This window comes from Suricata suricatta, chromosome 5, assembly GCF_006229205.1.
Source record: "Suricata suricatta isolate VVHF042 chromosome 5, meerkat_22Aug2017_6uvM2_HiC, whole genome shotgun sequence".
NCBI lineage: Eukaryota > Metazoa > Chordata > Mammalia > Carnivora > Herpestidae > Suricata > Suricata suricatta.
The window spans coordinates 4696343-4710750 of NC_043704.1; the positions used below are offsets into that span (position 1 = coordinate 4696343).

Sequence of the window (14408 nt, forward strand, 5' to 3'; positions counted from 1 at the left end):
CCCCTGCCCGAGTGCGGCGCCCAGCCCGCGTGGCCGCGCCTGCTCACCCGTCTTGCCGATTCAGGCCGGCATCTCGCCAGCTTGTCTGCTTTCTGATAAGATCTGACCTTAGACTACAAAACCATTGCCCGATCGAAGACTGCCCGTCCTAACGAGGGGAGAGTGCCCTAGCGGGGACCCGAATTCCTGGTCCTGTTCTGGACTCAGTACCGCGCGTCTGACTTCGCTGAATCTGAACTCAGTCTTCGGCCTCAAGGTCGGGCAGGGCCAAGGACTCCTAGCGGCCCCTCCCGGGGCAGAGAAGGTGCCAGGGCGTCCTCGTCCCACGGGCTATTCTGAGGAGTCGCGTTTGGCATTTACTTCTCTGATTTGGCCACAAGCAGGACAAAATCAGGCGGTTCTGCCCCGCCCCGCTGTGGTCCCAGGGGCTGCCTAGGAGCCCGGCCACGCCCTCCATGTTGGGCGGTGGTCGGTTCAGCTCTGTGTTCGGGGCATGTAGGCCTATTTGACGCAGCTTCTCACCACTTTTTTCTTGGTGCTCAAGGCAGTTTTTCCATCTTAAATAACTACCGTCTAGCTGTGCGGGTGTGAGGCTCTGGACCCACCTCCGTCAGTGTGAGCGAGGCCACGGTCCACTAAGGTTCCAGGGGCGCTGCAGGCGTGAGCTGGGAGGGGCGGCTGCGGCTCACCCCCACGCCCCCCTCCTCCGGGGGCCGAGGACTCTATCAGCCACATGTCCACGGGCCAGAACGAGTGAATGGGGAGGCCGGCGGGTGTCTGGGGCGCCTGACCGGCTCCCCCAGCCTGTGGCGTGGGTGCCGTGGGGCTCGGGGCAGGTCCCCAAGTTGGACACTGGGTGTTGCCCTCTACGCTGGCTCCTGGCTGCCCGGAGCTGGTCCCGGCCTCTCCGGCGTGTTCTGCCCACATTAGTCACCTGGAGAGCAGTGCACGCCCTCTGCTTGTGCACAGGGTTCCCGGGTGTGCCCTGCCCGAGGTCAGAGTTCACGGCAGCTTTTTTCCCTCTTCCTCCACCGAGGGTGGGGTGGTTCTGGGGGAAGGAGGAAGTGGGACACGGAATGGGGCACGTGGCCGGAGCCTGTCTGCCAGCTCGGTCTGGGTCACAGCACCGACGCCCGTCCAGCTTAGTTTCCGGGGTGGGGCTGCGTCCCCCATGCAGGGCAGGATTTCCACGAACAAGGAAGCTTGGTCTGTCCTCCAGAGGAGAACGAGAGCCCCCTGCCCATGGAGACGCGGCTCCCAGGGCTTCCGAGGGGGCGGGGCGAGGCAGAGAGGGTCCACACGGGGCTCTCCTGGAGCTGCCATCCCACCACCGCTGGTTGGGGCCCCGCTCTCCGTCCTGTGCCTGTGGTGACCCCAAAGCGCCGCTGTTCCCCACCCCACTGAGGCCAGGGGACCCTGCCCAGGATGTCGTCCGGAGGCCCGTGGATCCCGGGGGACGGACGTGCACCTGCAGGCCTGCGCTTGCTGCTGCTCTTGGGTTGTCCTTGACCTGATGGGAAAGGCCGCGTGCTGGCCAGTGGGAGGCTTGAGGTGCCCTGGGCAGGGCGGTGCTGTGGGACCGAGGCCTGGGACCCTCAGCTGAGCTCCTGTGCCCCCCCTCCCCTCCCCATCTCTGTGCTGTGTGCCCGATCCTCCTTCCGGCCTCCCCACACCCGCCCTCCTAGTCCCGCACCTTCACGGTCAGGTGTCAGGTGTCCCTTGCTGGGTCAGTCACCTGGTCCCCACCCTCGCCCAGCCTCGCCCGGCACTGCCTTCGGAAGAGGCTTGCGCTGTTCCGTGCGCCGGACTCCAGACTTCTGTCAGGCTCCCCTGGAAGTTAGTGAGCATGTGTCCTGGGGCCCTTCTGTGTCATCATTCCATGTCCCGGTACAGCCCGGGCCGCCTGTGCCCCGGCTCCGCACAGGGGTAGCTGCCTGGACCCCCAGGGCCGTTAGACACCCCGTCCGGGGTCACACAGCAACCGGTGGGTCGGGGTGTAAGCCAGTGGGCTGCTCACCCGTTCAGACACTCCACACTTTGTCCACGGACCCCATCGGTCCCTGGTATGTGTTCTCACGAATTCAATTCATCTTTTTTTTATTTTGTCATTTAGATGACAAAAACCAAACCATTTAGATTCTAAAAACCAAACTTTGTCTATTTTAAAACTGTCGTTTCTCATAAAGACAGCATGCATTTTAAAGATGTTTTCCTGCAAGGGGGGGTTTTGGTTTTACTTTTTTCCTTAATTTTCTTTTTTAATGTTATTTTTGAGAGACTAAGTGCGAGCAGGGGAGGGGCAGGGAGAGGGGAGGGGCAGGGAGAGAGGGAGACACAGAATCTGAAACAGCTCCAGGCTCCGAGCTGTCAGCACAGAGCCCGACGTGGGGCTCGAACCCACAGACGGTGAGATCATGACCTGAGCCGAAGCCGGACGCCTGACCCACTGAGCCACCCGGGGACTTGGGAGTGTAGGCTTCTCTCAAGCCTGTTGGTCAAACCTGGGTTCCCTAGAACCCCGGGAGCTGGGAGATTCTCTCTGGGGCTGCGGGAACTCTTCTCTTGGACAGCGTCTGAGAAACACCACACGTGTCTTCAGCACTGTCACTCCATCACATGGCCTGTTCCTCTCGGTGAGGTGGACTGGGACACACACCCCCCTAGCCACAGGCCCCTTCAGGTGCCTGAGGCTGCCTCCCGCCCTCCCTGCCCTGCCTCCACCCTGCAGGTCTTTCTCCCCCCCTCCCCCACCATGGGAGCCAGGAGGAGGGCAGGGGGCTCCTGACGCCCACCACTCAGGCACGCAGACCAGGCCCATCAGCGGCAGGCCCTCATCCCCACAGAACAGCCCCCACCTGCCCCCGTACCCCCCGCACCCCTGTCCCCCGCAGCCGTGGTCCGAGGGCTTCTCTGTGCACTCGGCCCTGACAGGCCCTCCCCTGTGCTCACCAGTGACTTCCCTGGTACAGCGCCCCTGGCCAGCCTCAGGGATGGGCCCCTCTGCAGCCTCCTGATCTCCCCTTGCGCTGGGACCCCGGCACCCGCAATGGGGTGTGTGTGAGCAGAGAGCCCGGTGTGCAGATGCAAACCCTTCCCCCCTCGCCCAGGCCCAGCCAGGCTCTGTCTCCGTGGCCGGCATGTCACCCGTCAGCCAAGACCACCGCGGGTGCGTCTAAAGGGGGCTACCTGCCGTTCTCTGCAGCAGCACAGAGTTGGGGCCGTCGAGCCTTCCTGCCAGGGGACCGGGCACCGTGTCCTGTCCCCGAGGCCGGGGACTGCGTGCCCAGTGACAGGCCAGCTGTGAGTCGCCAGCAAGACCCTGCACGCAGGAGACGGACCCCCACGCGCCTGCCGCTCTCCTGCCCCCTCCTCACCCTTCCCGTGCCGGGGCCTCTCATGCTGCCCCTCCTCTGCGGCCGGGCGCCCGTTCTCGGGCCCTGCTGGCTTGGCCTGGGAAGCCACGCTCTGGCCTGTCCCATCCGAGTCCCTTGTGCTGGTGTGACGGTGAAGGTCATGTGGTGGGACTGGCCGAGCCTCACGAGCAGCGGTGACCTCCTGACTGACCCTCGGGGGCCTCACGGGGGCTCCCTGGGGAAACCGCCTGGGCGCCCCCGACGTCACTGTCCAGCGACGGCACATCTCCATGTGCCCCCGGGACCACCGGGCAGGGCGGGCGTGGCATCACTCCTGGCCCAGCAGGACATGTGTCCAGCCCAGTGGTGGCCCCCCCGCGGCTGTCACCCTGTGTCACCAGAGGGAACTCAGCTGTGGGAAGCTTAAAGTTAGAAAAAACCGGGATTCTGGGGGGGGGGGCGCAGGCTGTTTGAGGGCAGCCTCTGGACCCCGAAGCGGGGGGTCCGGGCCCCCACCTCCTGGCTGAGTCTGGTTGTTGGCTCGGTGGCTTTGCACCTGTCCTTCCTTCTTCGCGTTTAGATAAAAGGCGTCTTGCTCTATATCAAGATAGATGTCTGGCCCCCACTAATTTTTACTTGGAATTCACTCACAAACGTTAAAGAGCCTGTCGCAGGTGTGGAAAGTGGTTGGCTGCTCCAAGAGGCCTCTCCCGTCTTTACGGTTCCTCCGGGGTCTTGCCCTGAAGTGCGTTGTCCCTGGCTTGTCACCGTAGCACACGCTCTACTTATTTGTCCCGTGTGAAGTATTTTCCATGTTGCAAAGCGGTCTCACTCCCGTGGTGGCCTCCCGTTGCCGGCGGCTTCCTCGCCCCGCGGCGTGCAGGGGGAGCACACAGCCTCAGGGACCGCGAGGGGGGCTGTGGGGGGCCCGGCGGGATGGCCCAGCTGCACCCCCTCCCCAGGCGGCTCTTTCTCTTATGTCGCTGCTCCTTTAGCCAAGTACCAGATGGCTCATTCCGGTTTAGTTTCTTACGGTGGAAACGCGCAGCCCTGGGCTCACACACTGTTCACGTTTGGTGTTTCAGATCCGAGGGACGTCGCCTGCTCGTCCTCCCTGGTGGCGGTAAGCACCCCCTCTGCCCTCCTTTCAGCTCCTAGGACTGTGTGGCCAGGTGTCCGCCGGCCCGGGCGGGGTCAGTGGGTAACCAAGCATGGCCCGGGTCCCACCCTCGAAGGATTGTCAGTGTCAGGAACAGGCTGGCCATGACCGTGGCGACGGACCCCCAGCCAAGAAGCGTGGAGCAGTCTGGGCTGGGACGTCCCGCACAGGCTGACGGCAGTCCGGGCCCCGGCTCCGTGCGGCTCCTGGCAGGTGGTGACCCCTCTCTGGGCGAGGCCCCTGTGGCCTCACACCCAGCTCCCCGCAGACCGTAGGGCAGACCCCACAAATCACTCTTTCTGACTGCACCTGCACGCCTCCGCCCTTCCCTTGGGCCCACACTGGTCCCTCGGAACAGCCTGCCAGGGTCCCAGCAGCCTCGCCAGGGTCCCAGCAGCCTGTCTGGCCCCAGAGCCTTGGCCTGTTTCCGGGGCCATGTGCTTTGTCCCTCCCACCATGAAACTCGTGCTCTCTCTCTCTCACTCTCTCTCTTCCTGACACTGTGCGTCCTGGTCCTCTCCTGACCCCAGCCCCGCCCAGGCAGAGTGCTCCTCCGGCCCTGCTCCTCCGCCTGCACCCCAGAATTGTCAGCACCCCAGCCTCTTGCCCCCTCACCTGTGCCCTCACTGCTGGGCCCTGACTCTCAGCACCCTGGGTGCCCATGGGGAGCCTCAGTGGGGCGTCTCCCTGAGCAGCAGGGTCACACGGGCCACTGCCCACCTGCCACCCCGTAGAGGCGCCTGGACATCTCAGACGTGCCATGACCGAGTAATCTGTCCCCACGTCACCCCGCAAACTAGCTGGGCCCCTGGAAGTCCCTGTCTCAGCCGGGGAGCCGCTGTCCCCGCTGCGGGCAGGCCACCTCCCCACGCTGGCCCCCAGCACCGTCCTCTCCCCTCTGAGCCACTGCTTCCTCAAACGATCCACCCTCACTGCCCCCACCTGAGCTCCACCCCCAGCCTGGGGAGTCAGAGTGCGTCACGGACTTGACTAACGGCCTCCCGCGGTTCCCCACTTTACCCGGCGCAAACCCTGCTTACCCCTTGCTGCCTGTCTCCCCGCCGGGAGGTGACCACGAGGGTGGGCGCTGCTGTCGCTCACCGCCACGGCCCGCTGCTCCCGACCAGAGAGGGACCCGACCCTCTGCTCTGACCCCCTTGAACGCTTGGGGCCTCGAAGCACAATTAATCCGAAAAGAAGCGTTCTGGTACCTTATCAAACAGAAACAAACCCGACTTTTAAAGTCACTGCCTTCGGGAAGGTTGAACAGCACATTAGAAGAAACAGTTACAGTTGATATTGAAAAGCGTTTAAAAGCCATCTTCCTGCCGCGAGCGAAGCTCGTGCAGATCGGCGTTTGGTTGTGCTGTGAGCAGGCACCGCGCCAGCCGGCCCAGTGGCTGCGCTCTGAGCCCTGAATTCCCCACGACGCCACCTGCCCGGACTGGCCGCCGCCCCCGGCAGGGCCTCTGTTCCTCGGGAACTCGGGAGAGAGAAACACTGCCCGGTACCAACCCCACACACCTTCCCTTCAGTCATTTAAAAATGTCTGGGCGCCTGGGGGGCTCAGCTGGTTGAGTACCGACTTCGGCTCAGGTCGCGGTCTCTCAGTTCCTGAGTTCGCGCCCTGCGTCGGGCTCTGTGCTGACAGCTTGGAGCCTGGAGCCTGCTTGGATCCTGTGTCTCCCTCCCTCTCTCTCTCTCTCTCTCTGCCCTTCCCCTGCTCCTGCTCTGTCTCTCTGTGTCTCTCAAAAATAAATAAACATCTAAAAAAAAGTCAAAGCCAGTAAGGAAAATCAGGTTCCCGTCATCAACGGTTTTTCGTTTCCTTATATAACCTCAGCCTTGGGTTATTCTTCCAGAAGGGTCTTCTTTCCACCTTCTCTCCTCTGAGGGCCGGGAGCCCCCGGTCAGCCCGTTGTTTTAGTTGAGTCGTGTCTCCTTTCCCTGTGACGCGCTGCTGGGTGCCCCGTGTTCCGCCGCGGCCGCCGGCCGTTGGTCCGGGCACCGCGCTAACTCCGCTCTCCTGTCCCAGCACCCGAGAGGCCAGGAGAACGGCGCTCACAGGTTCCGGCTGCAGAAGCCGCTCTTCGCGGACAAGGGCAAGCCTCTGGTGAGTTGCACGGGCCCCGCCGCTCCGCGGAGCTCCAGGCCCAGCCTCAGTGACGGGCTCGGGCCCCTCCTTCCTCCGTGAGACCCGAGCCCGCCGCTGCGATTCCTTCGGGCAGCAGGCTGGACTTGCTGTGAGTCTGTCGACACAGTTGGGAGGGACGCCCTCATTCAACAGCCGTTGGCAGTGTTCAGTGTCCCAGGCGTCCTCCGTGGCAGGCTGCGTGCCCTGAGTGTCAGTCACACTGTCCCCCCTGCTCCCATGGACTCACATTCTGGGGGCGGGGTGGCGGGCAGAGGGGAAAACAGGAGTTTCCTGCAGCAGCGAAGTGCCAGGCACAGGGCCCACCGGGACGGGTGAGCCATCCCTGAGCAGGGGACGTGGACAGAGCCATGAAGGGGCGGTTGGGTCTGCACGGACCTGGGTTGGGGGTTCAGGGGCCGTACAGGGAGGGCTGGTGAGTGAGGTGGGCCCAAGAGACAACGTACAAGACCGTCTCCCACCCTCTGCGCTGCCACACCCGTGCTATGAAGGAGGAAGCTGAGGCACCAGTGCTCAGCAGCCTCGATGAGCCCGGGGGGCCTCTCCCCTCCAGGAGACTGCCGCGCACTTTCTGACGTGGCTCCACTTTGCTGACGGCACGGGGCCACGGCGCATTGTGGATGCATGTTAGTCATTGAAATTACAGGCTGTTTTCCTTTTCAACCAAGTAGCTTAAAGGATAAATGTGCGACGTGGGCTTCTTACTTTCTTTTTTCTTTGCTGCCTAAGGAAATTTACTTGTGGTGGTTGAAATAACAGAAGGGAGGAAATGATGTCTCGTGCATCTTAGCTCTGAGAATTGAGGGAAACGCAACTGGAATGCTCTAAACTCTCTTCTTACTGCCGAGTGTGCTTTAAACGGTTGGGTGTGTTTGCGCTGTAACAAGAATTCTGCAGACTGGGCGGCTTAAACGACACGCATTTTTTCCCTCACATTTCAAACACTTGTGTCCGGAGGCTGGAAGTCCACGATCAAGGCGCCAGGGATCTGGGGTCCCCGGCTGCTCGTGAGATGGAGCCAGGGAGAGACGCAAGCTCCCGGGCCCTTCTCACGAGGCACCAACCCCATTGTGACGGCTCTGCCCGCCCCCGGGCGTGGGCCCCCGCGCAGGAGTCGGGAGGAGCACGGGTGTCCGGTCCACGCTGTCAGACATCTCATCCAAGTGGCTGGACCCCTCTGGTTGTCACCGAAGACTCACCTTTTCCATGGAGGCGAGACCCCAGATGCCATGTTCTGGCGCAGCGTGCCGGCCAGTCCGCTGCCTGTGTCTCCTGAGTGTGACTCTGCTCCTTCTGCGAAAGTCCATTGACACACACGTCACCAGGGAGACGGCTGCGTGTTAGGAGGTGCTGGTGGGTCCCGCTTCCGGCCCGGCCACGCCTCAGGCGGAACGTGATGTGCCCATGACCGGGCAGATTTTGGTCCTTGTCCCTTCCGTGTGCCAGGAGGGGCTCACCCACTGGGCTTGGCCCCGGGTCACCGGGCAGGATGTCCCTCAAGTTTGGCAGGACACCCTGTTGTCCGCTTCCTGAGCTCAGGTCTGCACACCATCACCACCACCGCGTCTGTGCCACCTGTGGTTCTTCGTGAGGAAAGACGTAACGCAGGGGTGCGTGGGGAAGCAGGTGCGAGCGGAGAGACGCGGCCCCAGCATCACGAGCCAGGTGGACCCTCTGTGTCTTCTGGGTCTTGTGATGCTTGGCTTGTGGGTGGCCGAAATGTGTGACCCTTGCAGGCACACATCATTGTCATCCTCGGCTTCTCAAGGGTCTTTCCTGCTGCCTTGGCTCACCCAGCATGTAATGGGCACCACGTGGGTGTTTTAATGCAAAAGGTGACTCCACGTGGTGCACCAGTGGGGACCCACGAATTCCCAGGGGAGACCTTTGTCACAGTGCAGCTGCAGGTGGCACAGGGCGTGGCCTGAGGAGGAAGCAGCTTTCTTCTCCTCGTTTGTTTGGGGGATTTTTTGTTTCTGTTTCTGTTTTTTTTCTTTTTTTTGAGACACAGCATGAGCAGGGGAGGGGCAGAGAGGGAGACACAGAATCTCAGGCTCCGCAGAGCCTGACGCAAGGCTCGAACCCCCAAACTGCAAGATCACGACCTGAGCCAAAGTCAGGTGCTTAACCAACTGAGCCCCCCAGCACCCCTGTGTCTGTTTTTCAATTTGAGGGAAAGCAAGCTCAAGCAGGGGAAGGGCAGAGAGAGAGACTCTGGAGCAGGCTTTCATGCACAGTGAGGAGCCCTGCTTAGGGCTTGATCCCACGACCCTGGGCTTAGAGCCTGAGCCAAAATCAAGAGTCAGATGCCCAATGGACTGAACCACTCAGGCGCCCCACCCTTTGCTTTGTCTTGCAAAACCCACCAGACGCCCCCTTTTCCCTCTGTCTCCTCCAGACACGGCCAAGGACGGGAGTTTGGTAGGTAGGAGCCTACCTGTGCATAAAGATGAGTGGGTGTGGGAGGCCCTTCCCGACAAAGGCCACGCTTGCTCGGATGGAGAGCGGAGGGCCTGGATTCGAGGCTTTCCTCCAGCCCAGCCGGCGATCCAGACACGCTTTACGGATCCCGGACAGGCTGTGACCAGGCGGGCTTCTGCGCACGATTCCTGCTCTGAGCTAGAGACATTCTCCTCTAGGCTGAGCAGCTCTGTTCCTCTGTGTTCTCTCTTTGGCTGAATCTCATCCGCTGGCGACTCAGCTTTCATGCTTACAAAACGCCCGTCCGAGACCCGAGACCATACGAATCCTAGAAGAGAGCACGGGCAGTAATGTCTCTGACATCGGCCACAGCAATCCCTTTCTAGAAAGTCTCCAGATGCAAGAGAATCAAAAGCAAAAATAAACTGTCGGGATTTCATCAAGGAAAAGCTTTCGCTCGGCCAAGGAAACCATTTGGAAATGGAAACCAAAAGAAACCAAAGGAAAGCACTGAAAGGCAACCGACGGAACGGAAGAAGATATTTGCAAGTAACATAGCAGACAAGGGTTAGTATCCAAAATATATGAGGCGCTTATACCACTTAATGCCCAAGAAACAAACAGTCCAATTAAAAGACGGGGAGAAGACGCGAACAGACATAAGGAAGACATCCAGACGACAAACACAGGAACACGATATGACGTCACCTCCACCTGTCGGAACGGCTGAGATCGGCCGCACAAGCGCCAGGTGTCGGCCGAGGTGGAGGAGAAGGAACGCTCGTGCACCGGTGGTGGGGACGCCCGGGCGCAGCCGCTCTGGACATGTGGCGCGCCCTCCGAAAGTTAAAATCAGAACTCCCTACCCTGTGACCAGGAGCCATACCACTGCGTATTTACCCAAAGAATACAAAAACATGAAATCAAAGGGATACATGTACCCCTGTTTATAGCAGCATTATTTATGGTAGCCAAGACAGGCAGGCAGCCTAAGTGTCCGCTAACTGAAAAATGGGTGAAGAAGATGTGGTGTACACACAGTGGAAAATGAAATCTCGCCATTTGCAATGACATGGGTGAAGCTAGAGACGATTATGGGAAGAGAAATCAGTCCATTGGAGAAGGACAAATACCACATGATTTCACTCGTATGTAGAATTTAAGAAACAAAACAAATGGGTGAAGGGGGAAAAAATAGAGGGAAAGACAGACCAGGAAATGGATTTTTAAAATTTTTAAATAGGCTCCACACTTACGTGGGAGCCAGCACAGAGTTTGAACTCACGACCCTGAGATCAACGGTCAGATGCTTAGGGATGCGAGGGTGGCTCGGTCAGCTAAGCATCTGACTCTTGATTTCAGCTCAGGTCATGACCACTCTCTCTTTCTCTCTCTCAAAAATAAAATTAGGGGCGCCTGGGTGGCTCAGTCGGTTAAGCCTCCGACTTCGGCTCAGGTCAGATCTCACGTTCGTGGGTTCGAGCCCCGCGTCGGGCTCTGTGCTGACCGCTAGCTCAGAGCCTGGAGCCTGCTTCCAGTTCTGTGTCTCCTTCTCTCTCTGCCCCTCCCCCTCTCATGCTCTGTCTCTCTCTGTATTAAAAATAAATAAAACATTAAAAAAAATTTAAAAAAATAATAAAATTAAAAAAAAAAGTCGGGTGCTTAACTGACTGAGCCACTCAGGCTCCCCAAGAAACAGACTCTTAGCTGTAGAGAACAATCTGATGGCCACCGCGGGGAGGGGGCGGGGGTGGGGAACGGAGGAGACTGGTGGTGGGGGTTCACGAGGACACTTACAGCGATGAGCACCGGGTGCTGTGCAGTGGTGACCTGCCACATTGTGCTCCTGTAACTAATATTACACTGGGTGTTAATGAGACTGGAATTAAAAATTTAAATCTAGTATCTTATTAAAATGGTACAGTAACTGTATCGACAGCTACACGTAGGTATTAGTTCATCCGAAAATCTTTGTTTTCTCCTGTAGTTCATACATTTCCTAATTTAGACTTTTCTATTCCATTCATTAGCAAGTGTTTTACATCTTTTTTTCAGAGAAGCAGTTTTAAGCACCTGGGTGGCTCATTCGCTTAAACATCCGACTTTGGCTCCGGTCATGATCTCACGGTTCATGGGTTCAAGCCCCGCGTCGGGCTCTGTGCTGACAGCTCAGAGCCTGGAGCCTGCTTCTGATTCTGTGTCTCCCTCTCTCTCTGCCTCTCTGCTGCTCATGCTCTGTTTCTCTCTCTCTCAAAAATAAATATTATTTAAAACTTTAACAAGAAGAAGCAGTTTAATAAGACAGAGGAGATTGTATAGGTTTGGGGAGAATCTTCATGAAATTGGTGAAATGACCTCACACCGGCAGGACTGGTTTCTGGCATATAATTCGTACCTGAAAATTCAAAAGTAAAATAAAAACCTGTCGCGCAGTTTGCAGCCTGAGCTCTGGGGCCCCTTCGGAGCCCCGCGTCTGCCGTTTACGGTCACTACCGATTTGGTCTCCTGAACGGGACAGCCAGCATCACTGACGCAGAGAGAAAAGTGTATTCAGTGCAGACTCCGATGGAAGTTGTCGTTTCCTGTGCTGTTGGGGGACTCTTGTCGGGAAGATGTACATTCACACCGGGGACAGTCACCTCAGCCGGAAACATCAGATCGTGTGCTCACTGCCAGGCTGCGTCTGGGCTGGAAGCCTGCCCCCCAGCGGTGTGGACCGCGGGCCAGGCACCGGGCTCCTGGCGGGCGTCGGACCGGCCCGCGCCTGGCCTGGCAGTGTCTGGGTTTCACTGGAAGAGAATTCTGAATATCCAGACTCCGAATTTGTGGAATATGGGAAGTGGTTTCTGAATTCTAAAATAATGCCGTTTCTGGTAACGTGCGTCCAGTGTGAGCTCCTGAGAAAACACACAGGGCCGTGTTGCAATTCATTCAGCCCGCCCTAAAAATTACGTGTAATTCTACCAGCAGTAACCACTGTCAATTTAGTATTTAGCTGCTTTTTCCCGTCATTAGATCCCTCCATTAACTAGATAGAAAAGTAGGTAGGTATTCAATGTTCTTTAAGATCGTAACGAAAACGCGGTTTGGAATGTTTTATTATTCAGTGTGAGGTAAGCGTTAAAGTCTCGTCAGCTTGCTTTTCCCACGACCGCAACACGATTGTGGATGTGGACGCCCTTGGCCGGTTCTTCTCACGGGGTCGGGACGTTCACGTATCGTGTTTTCCGCCTTTCCGATGATCTTTCACGGTAGGTCCTAGCCTGCTGGGTCGAAGGATGCTGTGTGTTTGTAGCATTGCGCACAGACTTGGGGGCCAGGAACCCGCCGAGACCGCGCGAGCAGCGGCCGCCGTGGCAGTGCCGGCCTCGCAGCGGCCGGACGCACCTCCTGCTAACCCCTCTCCTCTCTTTCCTTCCCACGGCGCCGCGGCCAGGACCCCGAGATGCAGTGCTTGCTGCTGCCGGAGGGGAAGCACCCCGTCCCCCAGAACCACATCGTCCTCCTCCCGGCCGACGGCGGGGCCGGCGTGGCCGCCATCAGCTTCACAGGGGCCTTGAAGATCCCCGTGAGTATGCGCGCTTTCGCCTGCCGTGGAAAGAAACCGGCCTGCTGGTGATGGAGCTTGAACGGAGAGATCCGTGGTTCTGTGACCCGTGGGTTAGAAATCTGCAGCGCAAAGCGGGATCTGCCAGCAGCCGGTCTTGGGCCTGAGTCAGGCTGCAGTGCCTGCCTCCCCCCCTGTTTCAGAAAGTTCCAGAATCCATTGCCTCCCCATAGACCTTCACCCACCTCATAGACAAGCAGGGCTTCCCGTGTCCACTTGGAAAACCGGGAAGTCTGGCTTCAGCCGGCCTGCGCCCCCGTGGCCCGGCCCCTCCCCGTTCCCTGAAGACCTTGACCTCGATCCCGGGGGAGAAGCTCACGGACCTCTCCTCTGTGATGTGGGGACGCCCGCTCCACTTTCTCTACCCTCTGAAGTGCTTTTAGGAGAACAGAGCTAGTCCGTTTGAGCACATGTGCTACCGGGGAAGGGGGGTGAGTGCGAGCCGGGGGAGGGGCAGAGAGCCACGCCGGACACACAGCTGCCGTGGGCAGCCTCTGCACTTGCTCTGGGTTTAAGGACCAGATGTGCTGCTCCGCGGGGAGGTGGCGGGCCCAGGCTCCAGGCTAACGGGCGCATGTCACGCATGCTGGGGGGTGCACCCGCGCATGACCAGGGCGTGAAGGGGCCCAGGGAGAAGTCACTCCAGACGGGTGGTGAGATTGCTTGGCTTAGACTTTTCTTGAATTAAAGTCACGGCTCCCTCAGCAGAGGGTCTGGGAGCTCGCAGAGACACGTGGAGATGTGTTGTAGCGTGGCGAGCCACGGTGGGCCACCAAGGCGGGGCCGAGGGCAGAAGCAGGTGCGGAGACACTGTCCATGCGGAGACATCCGGGCGCTCGCTGCTTCGGGGCCTCACGGACCGCACACCTAGGAACGCGGGGCCCCTGCCCGCGTGAGGGACGGGCCACTGCAGATTCCACGCCCAGACCTCACCCGTGCAGCCGTCGGCGAGAAAGGGTGGAGGGGGCGCAGGTCCAGAGCCCCTTTAGCAGCTGGATGAGGCTGGTCTCCAGCCACTGGGGAACGTTGAAGCCCAGACGGGGGCTCCCAGAGTCACCAGAACGTGGGCTGACCTTGTAGGAGATGCTGGTTTAAAAAAAAAGTTACTTTAAAAATTTTGTTGTTAATAACACCAAGTAACTTTTCTGTGGTGCTTTATCCTGCAGGCGCTTGGCTAAGGGTGGGGTGGGGAGGGGTGGGGAGGGGCACACACGGCTGTGCAGAAATGTGGCATTGTGGACGGAGCAGCCTCGGAGCCACACGCGCTGGGTGTCCCAGGCAAGCGTGGCGACCACTCTGAGCTTCCGTTACCTCATCTGCAGTTTGGGCTCAGAGCCTGGCAAAGGCCTTCACGTCCTGAGGGTCACATGAGACCATCAGTTACAGCAGTGAGCACAGCGCCCGGTGCCCAGGACGCCTGCGGCCAGTCACCTGCACGCCCTCTGACCGGGGTCACCGCTGTGAAACGCGGATTCCTTTGGTCACGAAATCACACCTGGGGAGCTGTGCCCTCCACCCGGTTTTGGTGGCTGTCCCTGTGTGCACATGGCACGCTGCCTGGGGCTTATCCCTGTTGTCACCCAGATTTCCCAGCGATGTCCCCAATGACTGTCCCCAGATGCCACCTCTTTCTACACGTGGATGGACCTGAAATCGAGTGCAGACAGGCGTCCCGCCACAGCTGGCAGGCCACGGACCCCGGCCTCCTCAGGGAGA

At 59.4% G+C, this 14408-nt stretch overlaps 1 protein-coding gene across 2 annotated transcripts in view; it reads left to right on the top strand.

Moving 5' to 3' along the window:
- Window positions 1-14408, top strand: part of SLC37A1 (solute carrier family 37 member 1) — a 75884-nt gene that overhangs the window by 42539 nt on the left and 18937 nt on the right. For both annotated transcript variants that reach the window (XM_029938914.1, XM_029938913.1), the window contains exons 9-11: window positions 4439-4476; window positions 6548-6625; window positions 12522-12653. In XM_029938914.1, the coding sequence (XP_029794774.1) occupies window positions 4439-4476; window positions 6548-6625; window positions 12522-12653 (248 nt within the window). The remainder of the gene's footprint in view (window positions 1-4438; window positions 4477-6547; window positions 6626-12521; window positions 12654-14408) is intronic.